General features: G+C 49.4%; 1 protein-coding gene across 1 annotated transcript in view; it reads left to right on the forward strand.

Annotated features, from left to right (window-relative positions):
- Window positions 1-246: 246 nt before the first annotated feature.
- Window positions 247-24,331, forward strand: part of slc6a20 (solute carrier family 6 member 20) — a gene marked incomplete at both ends in the record, with an annotated part of 112,033 nt that continues 87,948 nt past the window's right edge. The window contains one exon of the mRNA XM_084308320.1: window positions 247-373. Coding sequence (XP_084164446.1) covers window positions 247-373 — 127 coding nt within the window. The remainder of the gene's footprint in view (window positions 374-24,331) is intronic.

Consider the following 24,331-nt stretch of genomic DNA (forward strand, 5'->3'; position numbering starts at 1 on the left):
GAAATCAAACATTGACCTGCTGCGTTATGTAATAAGCGCCATGCAATTAAAACTCGGCACAAGACCCTCCTCCTCCCTCTCGAAGAACCGGACCTCATTACAAAAAAACACACAGCTGATAAAACTCCAGGTTCAGACACAAGACATGTCTTAATGTCTTGTTGTTATACTTACTATCCTGACAGGAGTGAACCTCGGACCACGACGAGGCTGTGGGAACATCGACTTGGCTCAAATTAAGAGGACATGGCGAAGGATGAGGCGAGACCCAGTTGGGACAATCCCATGCAGTTTGTCCTCGCCTGTGTGTCGTATGCGGTTGGTCTGGGAAACGTGTGGCGTTTTCCATACCTCTGTCAAATGCACGGTGGAGGTAAGAATCATATTTATAATCTATACGTCTTCTGGCACCGACAGTTGGGTTGCGCGATAATAACCATGACTATTTTACGCACGCTTTGTGCGCGCGTTGAGCTGCGTATAGTTCAAGTTTTGTTTTATATTTCTTAGTCACATAATAATTATATAAGCTACTACATGTACATTACAGTGAAATGTTTGGTTCTGTATGAGCCTCCTGCGATTGTGCTTCAATGCTTCATACAGTAAAACAAGTAAAAAGATAGTATGTAATATAATATATAATAAAGTCCAAACACTATACAAAATATACAATATACAAACTACAACCTAAAGTACAAAATGAAGTACAAAATGCAAACAATGAGGTACAAAATGCACAGGAAAAAAATGTATGCAAAAATGAGGTATGGGTGTAGTGCAAATCTTTTTGTAATAAATAGATAAACTATGGTGTAGTGCTTTGATTGATTGATTGATTGATTGATTGATTGATTGATTGATTGATTGATTGATTGATTGAAAACTGTATTAACAGATTGCAGAATGGGTACAGTACAGTACAGCTCAATACATATTGTTAAGGGAATGCAGACCAGATAAAGACTTTCGTCTTGTTTACATCAGGGTCCCCCATTTTCAATTCATCATAACATATATGACATACACGACATACAGACAGTACTGCTACATCTATACATTTATGACATACCAGATTTGCAAATACAGTACTGTTTGTGATACAAAAAGAGTCTATAAAAGAGAGTATATACATTTGACGTATAAAAACTGTACATTGGAGGAGGTTGGGTAGGTGGGGTGGGGGGGCTGTACATTGGAGGTGGTTGGGTGGTTGGGTAGGAGGGGTGGGTGGGGGACACTGTACAACTGTACAAGCAAAACTCTTGACCTTGTTGTTATAAATAACCTACGTCCAATGGTATCTCGGATGTTAAGCTAATATGCAACTGAACTGGGCAACGGTATCCAATAACAGCTCCTTCTACCAGTGCATTGTGGTCGCGTGGTGGTGGTGTGAAGAGATGATTATCCATTCACAGAATCTCTGTCTTTTATTATTTTTTTTTTTTTTTTTATGGGTCCGAAGGACCGTGTTAACCATCTGCATTCTGCACCCAAAGAAATGTTGATTATATATCATTGTGCAATGTAGTCGAGTCAAATCTTAACTCTCTCAAAGGGCACAGTCGAATCGGTTTAATTAACGCGTAACTGCGCGTTCAGATATACCGATCTTTATCATACCAATAAATTGTGTTCTGTCCCAATTCATTAGAACACGTTTTCTTAATATCTATTTGTTTACCAAGCAAAATGATTGCTGCATCCCATGAAGTTCTCTGTATGAACAACTCTGTATGAATTAATCCACAAATAAATACATACATACATATATAGTATACAGTATACAGTATACATACATACATACATACATACATACATACATACATACATACATACATACATACATACATACATACATACATACATACACACACACACATACACACACACATACATACATACATACATACATACATACATACATACATACATACATACATACATACATACACATACACACACACACACACACACACACACATACATACATACATACATACATACATACATACATACATACATACATACATACATACATACATACATACATACATACATACATACATACACACACACACACACACACACACACACACATACATACATACATACATACACACACACACACACACACACACATACATACATACATACATACATACATACATACATACATACATACATACATACATACATACATACATACACACACACACACATACATACATACATACATACATACATACATACATACATACATACATACATACATACATACATACATACATACATACATACATACATACATACACACACACACATACATACACATACATACATACATACATACATACACATACATACATACATACATACATACATACATACATACATACATACATACATACATGCATACATACATACATACATACATACATACATACATACACATACATACACATACATACATACATACATACATACATACACATACATACATACATACATACATACATACACACACATACATACATACACATACATACATACACACACATACATACATACATACATACATACATACATACATACATACATACATACATACATACATACTGTTACAAAGGGTCAGATTAAACCGAATATATATATTTATTACTTGAGATATATTGTATAATATTTGTATATCGTCTGATATCCCTTGTATATTCTTTGTACATATACATGGAATATCCCTTTACCTAGGTACAGGCCAGACCATAATATTCGTTCTCCTATTGGACAGCGACCCCCTAGGCGCCAACGGCCATACCCCCAAGTTCGAGTTCAAAGCCACCGCCAAGGCTTGTCTCAACATGCCCAGGTTTGCGCAGTAATACGAGACAGAACTGAGGTTGGCACTAGATTATTCACCTTACGTATAAATACGTTGCAGGTGGATACAGCAGTTAGTTACCCTCAAACGAGTTAACCCAACAAGTTGAAGCCTTCATCACGAGTCAACGACCAAGTGAAGTGAGCAACTTTGCGTCTAAATAGAGCACTTAGAACCGCGTGCGAATAGGATAGTAAAAGTGTCAGAGCTTAGTAAAATAACGTCAAGTTCGACCTAGTTAAATGTGAAGTACCGTGCACAGGAGAATCTACACCGGTGAATGCAGAGCCTTTTCCGACTGGATTATTATTGCTTTGGTACCGTGGCTGCTGGAGGAGAGAACCGTCTACCCCGCTGCTGTGTGTGATTTACCCGTGAGGAGCATCACTCGAGCCCGTCTCTAGGAAGAGGCTGGCTGGCTTTCATCCATGCTGTCCCGCATACTTGGATTATAGTTGCTGCTTTTGTCTGCCGATCGAGGGGAGTATATGTACTGCCTCCCGTAGCTGGAGCTTATTGATTCCTCGTTGATCCAGACTTTTGCTCCCGAACATTCCTCTCCCCTGCTGGCTTACAACCGGAGGGAACCCCCTTAGTATCTCCAGCTGACCTACGAGTGTGCCTTATATAATTCTTATGCTACAGGTGGTATTAATTATCCCCATCGTAATATGCTCATGGACTTACGCTCTTGACCTATTCATGCACATTCTTCGCCTTACAAGCGCGACTCTAATTCTCAATACTGTAAGATAATATTGATGCTCTTCTAATAAATATTCCAAACAGGACTTTCTTTGTTAAGCCGTGTTATTGTGTGGGTGTTCATCACATATACCTGTGTACTGTATGGCCAGTAGTAAAGTACATAACTCAGTAGTGGTTTAATGATACCATACTTATTCAATACAGTCAGGGAATTGTACCCCTCAGTTACACATACATACATACATACATACATACATACATACATACATACATACATACATACATACATACATAAACAAATAAATAAATAAAAGACAGTTGTCTCAGGCCAGTAAGCTCTAGATGAGGCTTTTCTTCAGATGTAGGAGTGATGTCCATGTGAAGGCTGACCTCTCTGAGGCTGGCACAGGGAGCTCTGACCTCTGACCTCTCTGAGGCTGGTACAGGGAGCTCTGACCTCTCTGAGGCTGGTACAGGGAGCTCTGACCTCTCTGAGGCTGGTACAGGGAGCTCTGACCTCTGACCTCTCTGAGGCTGGTACAGGGAGCTCTGACCTCTGACCTCTCTGAGGCTGGTACAGGGAGCTCTGACCTCTCTGAGGCTGGTACAGGGAGCTCTGACCTCTCTGAGGCTGGTACAGGGAGCTCTGACCTCTGACCTCTCTGAGGCTGGTACAGGGAGCTCTGACCTCTCTGAGGCTGGTACAGGGAGCTCTGACCTCTCTGAGGCTGGTACAGGGAGCTCTGACCTCTGACCTCTCTGAGGCTGGCACAGGGAGCTCTGACCTCTCTGAGGCTGGTACAGGGAGCTCTGACCTCTCTGAGGCTGGTACAGGGAGCTCTGACCTCTGACCTCTCTGAGGCTGGTACAGGGAGCTCTGATCTCTGACCTCTCTGAGGCTGGTACAGGGAGCTCTGACCTCTGACCTCTCTGAGGCTGGTACAGGGAGCTCTGATCTCTGACCTCTCTGAGGCTGGTACAGGGAGCTCTGACCTCTGACCTCTCTGAGGCTGGTACAGGGAGCTCTGATCTCTCTGAGGCTGGTACAGGGAGCTCTGACCTCTGACCTCTCTGAGGCTGGCACGGTTTGGGCTTGACTTACAGACAGTTGTACTAATAAGGGGGGGTGCCTGGGGGTCGTCCCCCAGGAAATTCTGAGCGTCAAACACTTGTACTTTAATGCACCAATTTGTGCCTTTTCTGTATCAATTCATGGTGGAAATGTCTTTATTGATGTAAAGGAAAAGACAACATTCAGGTACCCGCTGACACAAATATAATGGAATATAATGCAGTAAGGCTCTCAGGCTTTATGTATTGCTTTCAAATATTTATTGTATTGTATTATTTATTGTCTTTCATATTATCTATATTTTCTGAGGGGGACAAATTTACATCTTCTCAATATTGAGCGGGACATGCCCCCTGCAACCCCTAAAACTACTGAACTCCTCCACTTCATCAGTAAATGTTGCTACTTTGTATGAAGATACCATACAGTTTAAATGTTGCTACTTTGTATGAAGAGTTGTTTCAGGGTCAGAAGCAGTGACAGCCCTGGCCGATGAGATCCAATCTCTGTTGGCGAAGCAGGCCGTAGTCGTGGTCCCGAGAGAGGACGCGATGTCAGGCGTCTACTCCCGTTATTTTCTGGTGCCCAAGAAAATAGGGGGGGGTCAGACCTATACTGGATCTGTCCGCGTTCAATCGGTTGATTGTAGCGAGACCGTTCAGGATGTTGACCGTCAAACTCCTTCTGCTTGCTGTCAGAAGGGGAGACTGGTTCACCTCCATAGACCTGAAGGATGCGTATTTTCACATCCCGATTTTCCCTCTTCACAGGAAGTTCCTGCGGTTCCTGTTTCAGGGCGTAGCGTACGAGTACCAGAGGTTGCCGTTCGGCTATTCTCTGGCTCCCCGCACATTCACCAAGTGCGTAGCGACTGCGCTGGAGCCTCTACGTCGTCGGGGAATACGGGTTCTATTCTATCTCGACGACATTCTACTCCTCAGTCGTTCGGAGGAGGTTGCCAGGTCTCGTATCAGGCTGGTGGTGGAATTCCTCACCAGGCTGGGTTTTGCTGTGAACTGGAAGAAGAGTACGCCTCTTCCCAGTCAACAGGTGGAGTACTTGGGCTTGACGTTGAGGTCAAGGCCCATGATTGTAACCCTCTCGGAGCAGCGGCGGGTGTCTATCCTTCGCGCGCTCGGGAGGGACGGTCACGGCGCTGCAAGTGATGCGCCTGCTCGGTATGATAGCATCTGCTCACACGGTGGTTCCTCTTGGCCTCCTCTTCATGAGGAGGATACAGAGGTGGTTTTTCTCTATGGGGATAGATCTGGTGAGGGACAAATGGAAACGGTTGACGGTTCCTTTGTCGATATGGGGAGATCTCGCCCATTGGAGGATGCTGGGTATCCTCACCATTGGGGTCCCCATGGGCAGCAGGCGCTCACACGTCACGGTCTTCACCGACGCCTCTCTCACGGGTTGGGGAGGGACGTATCGGATTCCAACCGAATATATATATTTATTACTTGAGATATATTGTATAATATTTGTATATCGTCTGATATCCCTTGTATATTCTTTGTACATGGAATATCCCTTTACCTAGGTACAGGCCAGACCATAATATTCGTTCTCCTATTGGACAGCGACCCCCTAGGCGCCAACGGCCATACCCCCAAGTTCGAGTTCAAAGCCACCGCCAAGGCTTGTCTCAACATGCCCAGGTTTGCGCAGTAATACGAGACAGAACTGAGGTTGGCACTAGATTATTCACCTTACGTATAAATACGTTGCAGGTGGATACAGCAGTTAGTTACCCTCAAACGAGTTAACCCAACAAGTTGAAGCCTTCATCACGAGTCAACGACCAAGTGAAGTGAGCAACTTTGCGTCTAAATAGAGCACTTAGAACCGCGTGCGAATAGGATAGTAAAAGTGTCAGAGCTTAGTAAAATAACGTCAAGTTCGACCTAGTTAAATGTGAAGTACCGTGCACAGGAGAATCTACACCGGTGAATGCAGAGCCTTTTGTGAGGTTTTGCCCGCTGCTCACCACCTTTTCTCTGTTTCTTTAAAGCCTACTGTTAGAAATTCCCTTCTCACTCACTCTCTCTAGCCCCCACCCTCTCGTTCTTTACTCTCGTTTACTCTCAGTGGCCACACCTGGACTATTATCAATTACCTCTCGCACCTGTGGTGGCAGGCTAATTAGTTCCCCTGTGGGCTTTAAATACCAGGGCTCTTCCCCTCGTTTCGGCGTGGGGTCGTGTTGTATTCATGCTGAGTCATATTCTCTAACATCTAGACTCTTTCGGGAGATCCTCTGGTCTACCAATGCTGTAAGATGGATCTCTCCAGCCTTGAGATGTTTGCTCCAGCCTTCGTCTGCTGTCGCCGTAGCCTGTGGAGGAGACTGTTCTGCGCTCCCTGTAACTTCCACGGGAGGCACCCCAGCGCTCCACTGCAGACCCCAGCGCAGCTGTTCGTCCTGACGCACATCTAGACCAACGCGCATCTCCCGGACCCTCGGGCTTGGCACGCTCTCCAGTCACCAGCGCGCAACGCGCATCTTCAAGGGCTTTGGCCACCTGTCGCCGTTTGCCTGGAGGGAGACATTGTACTGCGCTCTCTAATTCTCTACGGGAGGTATTCCAGTGTTCCACTCCAGACCAGCGCGCCAGATGCGCTCAAGCCTTCGCCACCTGCCGCCGTTTGCCTGGAGGGAGACACTGTACTGCGCTCTCTAATCCTCTACGGGAGGTATTCCAGTGTTCCACTTCAGACCTTCGAGCTTGGCACGCTCCTCCGTACCAGCGCACAGACGCGCATCTTCCAGACCTTCGAGCTTGGCACGCTCCTCCGTACCAGCGCACTGACGCGCATCTTCCAGACCTTCGAGCTTGGCACGCTCCTCCGTACCAGCGCACAGACGCGCATCTTCCAGACCTTCGAGCTTGGCACGCTCTCCAGACCTCAGCGCGCCGACGCGCATCTTCCAGACCTTCGTGCTTGGCACACTCCTCCTCGCAGACGCACCCCGAGGCGTCTCTCGGTTCCGACGCGCACACCAAGGTGTGGCGCGCACTCTGTTCCTCGGCTCCGACAGCGGCTACCCGGTGGACGACACCCTCGCCACCGCCACTGTTCCAGCTCTCTGTTCCGACGCGCACACCAAGGTGTGGCGCGCACTCTGTTCCTCGGCTCCGACAGCGGCTACCCGGTGGACGACACCCTCGCCACCGCCACTGTTCCAGCTCTCTGTTCCGACGCGCACACCAAGGTGTGGCGCGCACTCTGTTCCTCGGCTCCGACAGCGGCTACCCGGTGGACGACACCCTCGCCACCGCCACTGTTCCAGCATTCTGTTCCTCGGCTCCGACAGCGGCTACCCGGTGGACGACACCCTCGCCACCGCCACTGTTCCAGCACTCTGTCCCTCGGCTCGGACAGCCAGCCAGCCACCCGGTGGCGATGCCCTCGCCCCGCTGCTGTCCCTGTACCTTTACGCATACGCCTGGGTGAGTTTTGATTGTGATGTCACTCACTCAGCGTAGTGCCCTTGCCCCCGTTCCCGCTGCTGTCCCTGTACCTTTACGCATACGCCTGGGTGAGTTTTGATTGTGATGTCACTCACTCAGCGTAGTGCCCTTGCCCCCGTTCCCGCTGCTGTCCCTGTACCTTTACGCATACGCCTGGGTGAGTTTTGATTGTGATGTCACTCACTCAGCGTAATGCCTCTTGCCCCCGTTCCCGCTGCTGTCCCTGTACCTTTACGCATACGCCTGGGTGAGTTTTGATTGTGATGTCACTCACTCAGCGTAATGCCCCTTGCCCTCGTCCCGCTGCTGTTCCTGTACCATTACGCATACGCCTGGGTGAGTTTTGATTGTGATGTCACTCACCCAGCGTATTGCCTCCTTTAGTTCTCACTTAGTTATTAGTTTGGACATTTCATCTCCCACTCTGTTTTGTTCTCTCGTGGATATTATTTTGGACTTTTCATCTCCCACTGTGTGTTTATTCACACGAAGATAGTATTTACTTTGTTACTTTGTTATTTGGACTGTTCTGCATCTGCTCTGTTTGTTCCCTTTGAATATTAACCCTCTCCTCTGTTCTGCAGAGCGGCCCAGATGTTTTCCCACCAGTCCCCAGTTCCTCCCTGTCCCCAGCCCGCCTCCGCGGTTCTCTGTCCCCAGTTCTTCCCTAGTTCTCCTAGTCCCTAGTCCTCTATCCCTAGCTCTCCTAGTCCCTAGTCCTCTCTCCCTAGTTCTCCTTGTCCCTGGTTTACCTAGTCTCTAGTTCCTCTGTCCCAAGGCGTTCCCTTAACCTTCCCTTAGGCGTTCCCTTACTTTCCCATAGTGTTCCCTTTCCTGCCCGCCTCTTAAAGGCACTTTACCTTCCCCTCTTTTGTTATTCCAGTGTTTTGTGTTTTCTCCCTTAAAGGGACAGTGCCCTTTTTCCCTGTTCTAAATAAATATCTGTTTCTTGGCAAACCATCATACCTGTCTTGTGTTGTGCGATTGGGGTCGGTTACAAACCATAACAGTACGACCCCACCAAATCGACGACCCCAGCCAGCACAGACGGTGTATGTTGAGTTTGCCTTTTTTTTTCTTGTTCCCTCTAGCTCCCCTGTTAGCCCTGTTAACTCCCCTGTTAGCCCTGTTAGCTTCCCTGTTTGCCCAGTTTAGCTTCCCTGTTAGTCCTGTTTAGCTCCCTTGTTAGCCTGTTACTCCCCTGTTTAGCTTGTTAGTCTCCCCGGTTAGCTCCCCTGTTTGCTTCCCGTTTTGCCCTGTTTGACCCCCCTGTAGCTAGCCATGCCCTGGCAGCTAACCCAGTCCCTCAGCAGAGCCCCTGTCTGCTAGCTTAGCCCCGGCTGCTAGCGCAGCCTCTATGTTTATGCGGCCCTTGCTGCTGGCATAGGCCCTGTAGCTAGCCATGCCCTGGCGGCTAACCCAGTTTCCCTCTGCATGGCCCCGGTCTGCTAGCTTGGCCCCGGCTGTTAGCACAGCCTCTATGTTAATGCAGCCTTGCAGCTGGCATAGGCCCTGTAGCTAGCCAGGCCCAAGCAGCTAACCCGGTCCCTCTGCATGGCCTCCACTTTTTTGTGTAGTTTATCCCACTGCTAGGACTGCCCTTTCAGCTAGCAAGGTCAGTTTTTCTCACACAGCTAGGACTGTCCTTCCAGCTAGCTTGTGCTCTCATGCTGGTCCAGCCCTGTCTGCCAGCCTAGCTCCGGCAGCTAGCGCAGCCTCTATGTTGATGTGGCAGTACAGCTAGCATAGGCCCTGTAGCTATCAGTGCCCTGGCAGCTACCCTTTCCCTCTGCTAGCCTGGCTCCGGCAGCTTGCGCAGCCTCTATGTTGATGTAGCAGTACAGCTAGCATAGGCCCTGTAGCTATCAGTGCCCTGGCAGCTAACCTTCCCTCTGCTAGCCCTTTCCCGGTGCTTCCATGGTTACCCCTTAGCTACCCTGCTTGCCCCTCAGTTCCTCTAGACCAGTTGCTCTAGACCAGTTCTCTAGACCCAGTTTCTCTAGACCAGTTCTCTAAACCAGTTCTCTAGACCAGTTCTCTTGCCCAGTTCGCTAGACTAGTTCTCTAGACCCAGTTCCTCTAGACCAGTTGCCCCTCTGCTACCCTAGTTACCCCTCGGCGACCCTGTTTCTTTTGCTAGCCCCACTCTTGTGGTGGCTTCCCCTGCTGGCTTGGCCAGTACCTCTTGTTTTGCCCCCTGCCACTCTGTCTGTATTTGTTTTGGGTCGCCGGGTGGCTCCCGTTGAGGGGGGGGTACTGTGAGGTTTTGCCCGCTGCTCACCACCTTTTCTCTGTTTCTTTAAAGCCTACTGTTAGAAATTCCCTTCTCACTCACTCTCTCTAGCCCCCACCCTCTCGTTCTTTACTCTCGTTTACTCTCAGTGGCCACACCTGGACTATTATCAATTACCTCTCGCACCTGTGGTGGCAGGCTAATTAGTTCCCCTGTGGGCTTTAAATACCAGGGCTCTTCCCCTCGTTTCGGCGTGGGGTCGTGTTGTATTCATGCTGAGTCATATTCTCTAACATCTAGACTCTTTCGGGAGATCCTCTGGTCTACCAATGCTGTAAGATGGATCTCTCCAGCCTTGAGATGTTTGCTCCAGCCTTCGTCTGCTGTCGCCGTAGCCTGTGGAGGAGACTGTTCTGCGCTCCCTGTAACTTCCACGGGAGGCACCCCAGCGCTCCACTGCAGACCCCAGCGCAGCTGTTCGTCCTGACGCACATCTAGACCAACGCGCATCTCCCGGACCCTCGGGCTTGGCACGCTCTCCAGTCACCAGCGCGCAACGCGCATCTTCAAGGGCTTTGGCCACCTGTCGCCGTTTGCCTGGAGGGAGACATTGTACTGCGCTCTCTAATTCTCTACGGGAGGTATTCCAGTGTTCCACTCCAGACCAGCGCGCCAGATGCGCTCAAGCCTTCGCCACCTGCCGCCGTTTGCCTGGAGGGAGACACTGTACTGCGCTCTCTAATCCTCTACGGGAGGTATTCCAGTGTTCCACTTCAGACCTTCGAGCTTGGCACGCTCCTCCGTACCAGCGCACAGACGCGCATCTTCCAGACCTTCGAGCTTGGCACGCTCCTCCGTACCAGCGCACTAACGCGCATCTTCCAGACCTTCGAGCTTGGCACGCTCCTCCGTACCAGCGCACAGACGCGCATCTTCCAGACCTTCGAGCTTGGCACGCTCTCCAGACCTCAGCGCGCCGACGCGCATCTTCCAGACCTTCGTGCTTGGCACACTCCTCCTCGCAGACGCACCCCGAGGCGTCTCTCGGTTCCGACGCGCACACCAAGGTGTGGCGCGCACTCTGTTCCTCGGCTCCGACAGCGGCTACCCGGTGGACGACACCCTCGCCACCGCCACTGTTCCAGCTCTCTGTTCCGACGCGCACACCAAGGTGTGGCGCGCACTCTGTTCCTCGGCTCCGACAGCGGCTACCCGGTGGACGACACCCTCGCCACCGCCACTGTTCCAGCTCTCTGTTCCGACGCGCACACCAAGGTGTGGCGCGCACTCTGTTCCTCGGCTCCGACAGCGGCTACCCGGTGGACGACACCCTCGCCACCGCCACTGTTCCAGCATTCTGTTCCTCGGCTCCGACAGCGGCTACCCGGTGGACGACACCCTCGCCACCGCCACTGTTCCAGCACTCTGTCCCTCGGCTCGGACAGCCAGCCACCCGGTGGCGATGCCCTCGCCCCGCTGCTGTCCCTGTACCTTTACGCATACGCCTGGGTGAGTTTTGATTGTGATGTCACTCACTCAGCGTAGTGCCCTTGCCCCCGTTCCCGCTGCTGTCCCTGTACCTTTACGCATACGCCTGGGTGAGTTTTGATTGTGATGTCACTCACTCAGCGTAGTGCCCTTGCCCCCGTTCCCGCTGCTGTCCCTGTACCTTTACGCATACGCCTGGGTGAGTTTTGATTGTGATGTCACTCACTCAGCGTAATGCCTCTTGCCCCCGTTCCCGCTGCTGTCCCTGTACCTTTACGCATACGCCTGGGTGAGTTTTGATTGTGATGTCACTCACTCAGCGTAATGCCCCTTGCCCTCGTCCCGCTGCTGTTCCTGTACCATTACGCATACGCCTGGGTGAGTTTTGATTGTGATGTCACTCACCCAGCGTATTGCCTCCTTTAGTTCTCACTTAGTTATTAGTTTGGACATTTCATCTCCCACTCTGTTTTGTTCTCTCGTGGATATTATTTTGGACTTTTCATCTCCCACTGTGTGTTTATTCACACGAAGATAGTATTTACTTTGTTACTTTGTTATTTGGACTGTTCTGCATCTGCTCTGTTTGTTCCCTTTGAATATTAACCCTCTCCTCTGTTCTGCAGAGCGGCCCAGATGTTTTCCCACCAGTCCCCAGTTCCTCCCTGTCCCCAGCCCGCCTCCGCGGTTCTCTGTCCCCAGTTCTTCCCTAGTTCTCCTAGTCCCTAGTCCTCTATCCCTAGCTCTCCTAGTCCCTAGTCCTCTCTCCCTAGTTCTCCTTGTCCCTGGTTTACCTAGTCTCTAGTTCCTCTGTCCCAAGGCGTTCCCTTAACCTTCCCTTAGGCGTTCCCTTACTTTCCCATAGTGTTCCCTTTCCTGCCCGCCTCTTAAAGGCACTTTACCTTCCCCTCTTTTGTTATTCCAGTGTTTTGTGTTTTCTCCCTTAAAGGGACAGTGCCCTTTTTCCCTGTTCTAAATAAATATCTGTTTCTTGGCAAACCATCATACCTGTCTTGTGTTGTGCGATTGGGGTCGGTTACAAACCATAACACCTTTTCCGGCTGGATTATTATTGCTTTGGTACCGTGGCTGCTGGAGGAGAGAACCGTCTACCCCGCTGCTGTGTGTGATTTACCCGTGAGGAGCATCACTCGAGCCCGTCTCTAGGAAGAGGCTGGCTGGCTTTCATCCATGCTGTCCCGCATACTTGGATTATAGTTGCTGCTTTTGTCTGCCGATCGAGGGGAGTATATGTACTGCCTCCCGTAGCTGGAGCTTATTGATTCCTCGTTGATCCAGACTTTTGCTCCTGAACATTCCTCTCCCCTGCTGGCTTACAACCGGAGGGAACCCCCTTAGTATCTCCAGCTGACCTACGAGTGTGCCTTATATAATTCTTATGCTACAGGTGGTATTAATTATCCCTATCGTAATATGCTCATGGACTTACGCTCTTGACCTATTCATGCACATTCTTCGCCTTACAAGCGCGACTCTAATTCTCAATACTGTAAGATAATATTGATGCTCTTCTAATAAATATTCCAAACAGGACTTTCTTTGTTAAGCCGTGTTATTGTGTGGGTGTTCATCACATATACCTGTGTACTGTATGGCCAGTAGTAAAGTACATAACTCAGTAGTGGTTTAATGATACCATACTTATTCAATACAGTCAGGGAATTGTACCCCTCAGTTACACATACATACATACATACATACATACATACATACATACATACATACATACATACATACATACATACATACATACATACATACATACATACATACATACATACATACATACATACATACATACATACATACATAAACAAATAAATAAATAAAAGACAGTTGTCTCAGGCCAGTAAGCTCTAGATGAGGCTTTTCTTCAGATGTAGGAGTGATGTCCATGTGAAGGCTGACCTCTCTGAGGCTGGCACAGGGAGCTCTGACCTCTGACCTCTCTGAGGCTGGTACAGGGAGCTCTGACCTCTCTGAGGCTGGTACAGGGAGCTCTGACCTCTCTGAGGCTGGTACAGGGAGCTCTGACCTCTGACCTCTCTGAGGCTGGTACAGGGAGCTCTGACCTCTGACCTCTCTGAGGCTGGTACAGGGAGCTCTGACCTCTCTGAGGCTGGTACAGGGAGCTCTGACCTCTCTGAGGCTGGTACAGGGAGCTCTGACCTCTGACCTCTCTGAGGCTGGTACAGGGAGCTCTGACCTCTCTGAGGCTGGTACAGGGAGCTCTGACCTCTCTGAGGCTGGTACAGGGAGCTCTGACCTCTGACCTCTCTGAGGCTGGTACAGGGAGCTCTGACCTCTCTGAGGCTGGTACAGGGAGCTCTGACCTCTCTGAGGCTGGTACAGGGAGCTCTGACCTCTGACCTCTCTGAGGCTGGTACAGGGAGCTCTGACCTCTGACCTCTCTGAGGCTGGTACAGGGAGCTCTGACCTCTCTGAGGCTGGTACAGGGAGCTCTGACCTCTCTGAGGCTGGTACAGGGAGCTCTGACCTCTGACCTCTCTGAGGCTGGTACAGGGAGCTCTGACCTCTCTGAGGCTGGTACAGGGAGCTCTGACCTCTCTGAGGCTGGTACAGGGAGCTCTGACCTCTGACCTCTCTGAGGCTGGCACAGGGAGCTCTGACCTCTCTGAGGCTGGTACAGGGAGCTCTGACCTCTCTGAGGCTGGTACAGGGAGCTCTGACCTCTGACCTCTCTGAGGCTGGTACAGGGAGCTCTGATCTCTGACCTCTCTGAGGCTGGTACAGGGAGCTCTGACCTCTGACCTCTCTGAGGCTGGTACAGGGAGCTCTGATCTCTGACCTCTCTGAGGCTGGTACAGGGAGCTCTGACCTCTGACCTCTCTGAGGCTGGTACAGGGAGCTCTGATCTCTCTGAGGCTGGTACAGGGAGCTCTGACCTCTGACCTCTCTGAGGCTGGCACGGTTTGGGCTTGACTTACAGACAGTTGTACTAATAAGGGGGGGTGCCTGGGGGTCGTCCCCCAGGAAATTCTGAGCGTCAAACACTTGTACTTTAATGCACCAATTTGTGCCTTTTCTGTATCAATTCATGGTGGAAATGTCTTTATTGATGTAAAGGAAAAGACAACATTCAGGTACCCGCTGACACAAATATAATGGAATATAATGCAGTAAGGCTCTCAGGCTTTATGTATTGCTTTCAAATATTTATTGTATTGTATTATTTATTGTCTTTCATATTATCTATATTTTCTGAGGGGGACAAATTTACATCTTCTCAATATTGAGCGGGACATGCCCCCTGCAACCCCTAAAACTACTGAACTCCTCCACTTCATCAGTAAATGTTGCTACTTTGTATGAAGATACCATACAGTTTAAATGTTGCTACTTTGTATGAAGAGTTGTTTCAGGGTCAGAAGCAGTGACAGCCCTGGCCGATGAGATCCAATCTCTGTTGGCGAAGCAGGCCGTAGTCGTGGTCCCGAGAGAGGACGCGATGTCAGGCGTCTACTCCCGTTATTTTCTGGTGCCCAAGAAAATAGGGGGGGGTCAGACCTATACTGGATCTGTCCGCGTTCAATCGGTTGATTGTAGCGAGACCGTTCAGGATGTTGACCGTCAAACTCCTTCTGCTTGCTGTCAGAAGGGGAGACTGGTTCACCTCCATAGACCTGAAGGATGCGTATTTTCACATCCCGATTTTCCCTCTTCACAGGAAGTTCCTGCGGTTCCTGTTTCAGGGCGTAGCGTACGAGTACCAGAGGTTGCCGTTCGGCTATTCTCTGGCTCCCCGCACATTCACCAAGTGCATAGCGACTGCGCTGGAGCCTCTACGTCGTCGGGGAATACGGGTTCTATTCTATCTCGACGACATTCTACTCCTCAGTCGTTCGGAGGAGGTTGCCAGGTCTCGTATCAGGCTGGTGGTGGAATTCCTCACCAGGCTGGGTTTTGCTGTGAACTGGAAGAAGAGTACGCCTCTTCCCAGTCAACAGGTGGAGTACTTGGGCTTGACGTTGAGGTCAAGGCCCATGATTGTAACCCTCTCGGAGCAGCGGCGGGTGTCTATCCTTCGCGCGCTCGGGAGGGACGGTCACGGCGCTGCAAGTGATGCGCCTGCTCGGTATGATAGCATCTGCTCACACGGTGGTTCCTCTTGGCCTCCTCTTCATGAGGAGGATACAGAGGTGGTTTTTCTCTATGGGGATAGATCTGGTGAGGGACAAATGGAAACGGTTGACGGTTCCTTTGTCGATATGGGGAGATCTCGCCCATTGGAGGAGGCTGGGTATCCTCACCATTGGAGTCCCCATGGGCAGCAGGCGCTCACACGTCACGGTCTTCACCGACGCCTCTCTCACGGGTTGGGGAGGGACGTATCGGACCCACGCAGTGGGGGACAGCTGGACGAAGGTCCATGCTGGCCAGTCTACCCCACACATCAATGTGTTGGAATTGAAGGCGGTCCTCCTGGTCCTCAAACGGTTCGACCACCTGGTGGTAGGCGAGCACGTTATGGTCAGAACGGACAGTATGACGGCAGCGGCGTATATCAACAGGCAGGGTGGGACTCGTTCCATCCGCCTGCACCGGGCGGCGGTCGAACTTTGGCTATGGGCATCTCGCAGGCTGCGCAGTCTGAGGGCGCTCCACATCCCTGGTGCAGAGAATGTGGGCGCGGATATGATGTCTCGGGGCGGTCCTCGTTACGACGAGTGGGAACTCCGCCCCGACATAGTCAGACAGATCTGGGATCGTTTCGGGGAGGCCTCGGTAGATCTGTTTGCGAGCCGACGCTCTCACAAGTGCCCCTTGTGGTTCTCGGTCAGTCGAGCAGATCATCCCCCCTTGGGGGTGGATGCCTTCTCGATCTTTCCATGGCCGCCCGGTCTTCTGTACGCCCTTCCTCCTGTACAGCTGTTGGGTCAGCTGTTGGAGTGGATACGGAGGGAGCGCAGGACGGTGATCCTGGTCGCGCCGGACCGGGGCACGGCAGTGTGGTTTCCGGTCTTGATCCAGCTACTGGTCGCTCCGCCTTGGGTTATTCCTTGGTCGGTGACGGCCCTCTCTCAGCAACACGGGTCGCTGTTCCAGTACCCGGTGTTGAGCCAACGCCTGTTGGTGTGGCTGGTGGGAGGGTAAGTCTGGAGAGGATGGACCCTTCTGTGGTTAATACCATCCGGAATGCGCATGCTCCCTCCACTGTCGCGCTTTACGCGGGCAGATGGCGTATGTTCCAAGAGTGGTGTAAGGCGGGGGGCCGGGACCCAGTCTCCTGCCCCCTGGATGCTGTCCTTAGTTATCTCCAGTCTCTCCTTGGTAGACTGTCGGCTTTGACGGTGAGGGTATATGCAGCAGCTATATCCTCCTATCATGAGGGGTTTGAGGGGGATGTCTTGTTCAGCCACCCTCTTGTGAAGCGTTTCCTGCTTGGCGCTCGACGCGTTAAGCCGGTGCAACGCTCTTTGGCTCCGAGTTGGGATCTTCAATTGGTCCTCGGTCGGTTGTCCTTGGCCCCGTTTGAGCCGCTTGAGCAAGCGCCGTTGGGACAGCTGTCTTTCAAGACCGCGTTCTTGCTGGCTGTCACCTCCGCTAAACGCGTGGGTGAGCTCTGTGCTCTTTCGGTACGTCCAGAGTGCCTGTCTTTTCGTTCCGATTGCGGTGCCACTCTGCGGCCTAATCCTGCTTTCGTGCCTAAGAATATCCGGAGTTCCTTCCGCTCCACGGATATTGTGGTTTAGGCGTTTCGTCCGCCTCCTCACGCTAGTGAGTTAGATGCGGGCCTTCACCTGTCATGTCCGGTCTGTGCTTTGGGAATTTACCTCAGCCGTACTCAGGACCTCAGGGTTACCGATCAGCTTTTTGTCTGTCACGGTGGTTCTCGTGCCGGTAAGGCACTATCGAAACAGCGCCTGTCCCATTGGTTGTGCGAGGGCATTGCCCTCTGCTACACGTTGGCCGGGCTGGATCCCCCTGGGGGCGTCAGGGCACACTCCACTCGTGGGGTGGCTGCCTCTGCCGCTCTGCTGGGTGGGGCCTCGGTGGAGGACATCTGTGCTGCAGGTTTTACCTCATGGACATGACCGGGGATTCTGTCTCCCAGGCGGTTCTGGGGTCTGTGGCCTTTCCTGCTTCCCGTCCTTTGGTAGGGTAGCAGGAGTGTGTGGGTATGGGCCACAGTGTGTTAGGTCACACGTGGTTCCGCCTGTGCTGTGTGTTCAAGGGGTTCTAGTTCCCTCTTGCTCGCACTCAGGTGGAGTTGACTGCGCGCCCCCTTCATTAGGAAGGATGGGGTGACGGGACTCCCCAACCCCTTGATGTGGGCTTACGGGTCCTCAGGGGGTACATCTGTCGGGCCTCACGTCCGCTCTACCCCATATCTCGATAGGCTTAAGAGCGGGACGCGATGGCCAAGTACGATAATATAACGAAAGGTTATGTATATAACCTAGTTATATGAGTACTGGCTGAGCGTCCCGCTCTTAACGGCCCTGAGTTCCCTTTTGAGGAATCTTTTCCTGGAAACGGGTTTTTTGGCGAGGAAGAGTGTTTGGTGACCATGCCTAGTGTCTTATAGGCTACGCCTCCATAGGGGCGGGACCCGGCAGGTGATGGGCGTATTTGTTTTTTCGTTGGTGGAGTACAGTAGGTACATGAGATGAGGTATATCTCGATAGGCTTAAGAGCGGGACGCTCAGCCAGTACTCATATAACTAGGTTATATACATAACCTTTCGTTAATTTATATGAAGACACCATTCAGTCAAATGTTGTTACTTTGTATGAAGACACCATACAGTTAAATGTTACTTTGTATGGAGAAACCATTCAGTTAAATGTTGTTAATTTATATGAAGACACCATTCAGTTAAATGTTGTTACTTTGTATGAAGACACCATACAGTTAAATGTTACTTTGTATGAAGACACCATTCAGTTAAATGTTACTTTGTATGAAGACACCATTCAGTTAAATGTTACTTTGTATGAAGACACCATTCAGTTAAATGTTACTTTGTATGAAGACACCATACAGTTAGTTGTTACTTTGTATGGAGATACCATTCAGTTAAATGTTACTTTGTATGGAGACACCATGCAGTTAAATGTTACTTTGTATGGAGACACCATTCAGTTAAATGTTGTTACTTTGTATGGAGACACCAGTCAGTTAGATGTTGTTACTTTGTATGGAGACACCATTCAGTTAAATGTTACTTTGTATGAAGACACAATTCAGTTAAATGTTGTTACTTTGTATGGATTGATTGATTGATTGATTGATTGATTGATTGATGACTTTATTAACAGATTGCAGAATGGGTACAATACAGTACGGCTCAATACAAACAATTGTTAAGGGGATGCAGACCAGAAAAAGACTTTCGTCTTGTTTACATCAGGGTCCCCCATTTTCAATGAATCAAGACATTTATGACATACAGATAATACAGTACTGTTTCATCAAGACATTTTATGACATGCAAGACATACAAATATATAGTACTGTTTAAGAGAAAGAGATCGTAAAAAAATATCTACATTCGAAGGGGAAAAACTGTATATTGGAGACACCATACAGTTAAATGTTGTTACTTTGTATGGAGGCACCATACAGTTAAAGTAACATAATATTGAATGTGTAACATGGTGGTCAGCGTGCTTGCCTCACAGCGAGAAGGTCCTGGGTGCGTCTATGCCTTCTACAACGCCGCTCGGTTTCCGGGTTCCTCTGATTGGCCACGACGCCCACGTGACCCTACGCTAGCACGCCCCCTTATCGCCGGCAGTTCTCGGTGCGGGCTCGCTCTGAGGGAAGGAGGCCGGTCATATTCATTTCTACATTTTATACATAATATCCCAGCGTTTCAACCAGCTGCACATTATACTCACATAATGTGCTCATTAGAAGAAAATAATTGACGCATATTGGTCAGGAAATGGCGAAACGCTAACGTTATAAAATACCCTGACATTGGGTAGAAATGTAGCGGGTTAGGGTGACCTATTGACGGGTCTGGGAGAGAGATGCGGGGGGGGGGGGGGGGGCTGCCTTGCGCTGACGCTGCCCCCTCGAGGTGCACACAAGCGGCCGCGCGTCTCACATCACCAGCCACACCTGAACGAATCTATCCCCCCCAAATCGGCAGCCCCTCTCGGCTAGAGACATTCGCCCTATATTGTGCCATGCAGTGCATGTGTGCACTACCTACTATCTGTTGATACAATTATATATAAAACGATATATTGTATATAATATATTTTAGGCAGTTTCGTGGCATGAATTGCATTTCGCTGTAGACCGCAGCAGCTGGTGATAGAAATATAGGCTATATATATAGGCTATATTTCTATCACCAGCTGCTGCAGTCTACAGCGAAATACAGCGAAATGCAATTCATGCCACGAAGCTCCTTGCAGCTGAAGGTTGTTGTGCAGCAAGTTTCAAGTTTCAAGTTTCTTTCTTTCTTTAAAAATGTGTTATATATCTTTTATTGGTGAAACATAGGTGGTACAGAGAAGCAAAGGTTCTTTATCAATATTTAACATATCACCATGATTTTTTGTTTTTTTTTATGGGACATGGCGAGACATGGACAGGACTGAAATTGACCAGGAACAACAAAAAACAACAAAGACAAGAACTAAACAAAACCGAAAACAGGCAAAAAGAAAGTTAAAAAAAATATATAGAAAAATTATAATAATAATAATAATAATAATAATAATAATAATAATAATAATAATAATAATAATAATAATAATAATAATAATAATAATAATAATAATAATAGTAATAATAATACTAAATAACCAAGATACAATATACAGTGGGGCGGAGTTTACAACAGAGTATCTGAGGTGCTCACCTCAGAGAAGGAGTATTTCTTTAGGATCAGTATTTCTTTAGGACCAGTCAGGTTCAAGGGATGTGAGAGTGTTTATGAATGTGATTAGAGGTTTCAAGTTTCTTTATTAGTTGTCATACAAAAATACAGAATACTTTTATATGAAATGCTTTTTTCTGTTTTGCTCCTGAGAGTGTGCTAGATAAAAAATAGATAAAGTATAAAATAGAAAGTCAAAAGTACGTAAACAAGTGTAAACAAAAGTGTTCAATATACATATATACAATATACAATACAGAGTAGAAAAAAGGGGAGTCTTTTCCCACATAACTCACTGCCTACAGCTGCTGATAAGACTACAGGCTGCTCTCCATCAATGCTACATAGAATGCAACAGATATGACATGATTCAGAGATTCAAGAATCAAGAGATTATTTATCACATCCATACCAGGGCATACAGTGAAATGCGGTTGGCCATGCCCGCTACGATTGTGCAAGAATACAATACTAATAATAGTAAATAGTAATAAAAAATAAGTAGAATAGACATGATAAAATGTTAATAAATCACTTAAAGGCACTGGGTCCTATGTACATAACACTACTATACAATATACAGTTTTTACTTCTATGTCCCTATGCTATACTTGCTGTTACTAGCTATACTTTTTCTCTTTCTTAAAGTGTCCTTTTTTCGTGTGTTTAAAGTGACCTATGGTGTGTTTGTGTGTGAGCGAGTGCAGAATGTTGTGTTGTGTGTGTGTATGTGTGTGTTCATGTGTGCTTGTGTGTGGAGAGATCGTACGGTTATATCTATAACCATAGTTATGAGTATAGCGGACGCTCTGCGTCCTTCTTGAACACATCCTTACATCAGTATAAACACTGAATAAATCTCCACATGCACCTTTATACACCTATTCGCCTGGCCACACCCCCATCCTCTCCTCTACATAAGCAGGGGTGTGGCCATACTAACAGCTCCTTCCCAAGTCTTTCACCACCAGGGCGAAGACCACAGGGTCCTCAGTGAGTCCGACGCAGAGCGTCCGCTATACTCATATAACTATGGTTATAGATATAACCGTACGTTATAGATCGTAAAGCTACCGCTCTGAGTCCTTCTGGAACATAGGAGCTGAGCAGGGCGGAAGCTCGACAAATGTACCCGCTGAGGCCCCCCACAACCATCAGAACCGGGGAGGACCCGAGCCCCCGGACCCCCCTAGTGGAGGACGGGAGGGAATCGGATCCGACTGTGCGAAGAGGGGTTTAGCAACTCAAACACACAGGGTGAGCAGACCGTGGGACTTACCTTCCCACAGAAGAACCCACGACTACACAAACGCGCAACCCACATGCCACTAGGGAACGAACGGGAAGAAATAAAAACCCTGTTACAACCCCTAATATCACGGGGTCAAGGGCAAAAACCCAACCCCGTGGCAAGGCCGTAGCAGCGGAGCGCGAAGGAGGACCCAGCCCCAGGAAGGGACTGGACCCCCCGGAAAAGGGGGCCTGGTGAGGCCAACGACGCCGCAGCATCGAGACCCCACCAGGCGGTCACTAGTGACACCACCCCCCACATCGCCAGCGTATTCGGACAGGGCCCATCCAAGAGCAAGCCCTTCCCCCCTACAGCACGCCGCCCCGAAGCACTCAAGAGGCTACACCCACAGCAGGACCAGGCAGCGCACCGGGGAGACAATCCTCAAAGAGGTTGATCCCTCAATCCAGGCAACAGGCCACTCGACCTGAGCCTGGAGCACTGCAGACTAGACAGGCGCCAAAGGGGTCTGCTGAAAACAGCACCCCGGCGGAAGGGGCGTATGCTGGTATGCTGTGCACCATGTTGCAGCCTCCACAAAAAAAAACCAACCCCCAAAAGGGCAGAGGCAGAGAAGGCTGACATGATTGGCAGACGTCATGAAAGGTGCGGGGGCACACTCACAGGCAGACGGGGCCAAGCCCGGCCTACCCCGAGAGTTGACTCCGCTACCAACACATCAGGAAACCAACCACCACCTTGGTTCTAACATGAGGCGGTTGTTCCTATAACCCCTCAAGAAAAAACTCCAAAACTCCAAAACACAACTGCGGGTATACACTGGCTATACAGCAGTACAAGTGTTTCAGTTTTCAAGAAGGGGTTAACCCAGGCCAACAGGTAGACGAAAACAAATTCGGACCTGGGCCCGGCGGACCGGGACGTACACAGGGATGCCAGAGGGGTTCTACAAGAACCACCTCGACAGCCCCCTCCCAGCCCCGCCAAGCAGGAGAAGAGAGGGGCGAAAAAAGAATGGAGAAGGACCAGGCTCCTTAGCACAGCGCAAGGTACAACACAATATGGACCAAGCAACAGTGAGGGATAACACGCAGTAACATAACCACAAACACCTCCATAACATTAAACCCTTCAACGCCCGGGCCGACCCGGCATTTTCCCCCCGAAAAAGCACAAGTCCCTCAGGGTACCAGAACAGCAGATCTGCGCCCCGGCGGACAACGGGTTAACCGACCTGGTCCGGCGCGACCAGAACCAGTCCCGTGTCCTAATCACGCCGCCATCCCCAGTCCCAGGAGGGGGGTAGGTACGTGTGTCGATCCAAAACATCACAGAGGGCGCCACCCAGACGGTCAGAACACAAAGCACCACGCCCGAGACAAGCCTAGTACACTGGCGCTCGGAAGAGACAAACTCCATCCCAGTTGCCCCATAAAAAACGCTGTTTCAATGATGAGCAACCAAGGCGCGCAAGCCCATGCGTGGTTCCTATCAGAAGCACCCAGGGCCAGCACTATGTACATGTCGAGACCCAAAACATATCAATGGTAATTCTAACAAGAACCCAGATATCGTAACTCCAAGCCGCCTGGGAGAACGACAAGAAGACGCTTTTTTTACAGAAAAAATAGGAACATGGGTCCCATATGACGCGGCCGAGGGAAAACAACACCCCGTCAACCTGCTCCATAATAGAGGGGACGGGGAACCCCCAGAGAGACTTCCCACGTGAGCAACAAATTGAAAAGTTTATGTAACATTGAGCCACGTGACCAAAAGCTCAAGACACATATATACAGAGCGCAGCAGAACTCTTGAGTTCCTATGCACCGCAACACCAACTTGACAACAACAGAGGTCCACATATGGAGCCTGTAAAGAACTCACGGAAGTTGCCAACCAATAGAAACGTGCCCAGTGACGTACTCTATGGCGGGGGGAATCCCATGACTCAACCGACCAAAAGGCGAGGAATCAGGGAACTCCCTGCACCCCCCCCCCTCTCCCTACCCCGTGCCGTGCTGACCAATCAGTGCAGCAGGGAACCTGAAGGACAGAAGGCCCAACCCCCTGACCAATCAGAAAAGAGGGAAGGAGGGGTTTATCAGTTCACCCCCTCATGACCCCACACCCCGGATACGATAGAAAACAAGCCATCAGCGGCGATACCTATGTAGCCAGCATGCTAAAATGGAGAAGTGTATATCCTACCAGGATAAGCTAACCCAACGCACGCTAGTCACAGACGACAACTCGTCTGCAAACAGGGTTTATAAACAAGGCAGAAGGCTTATGTGTGAACACGACACCCGTGTTTCATGTTTTAAGAAAAAAAC

The sequence above is a fragment of the Notolepis coatsorum genome, assembly GCF_963971535.1.
Source record: "Notolepis coatsorum genome assembly, chromosome: 2".
Taxonomy (NCBI): Eukaryota; Metazoa; Chordata; class Actinopteri; order Aulopiformes; family Paralepididae; genus Notolepis; species Notolepis coatsorum.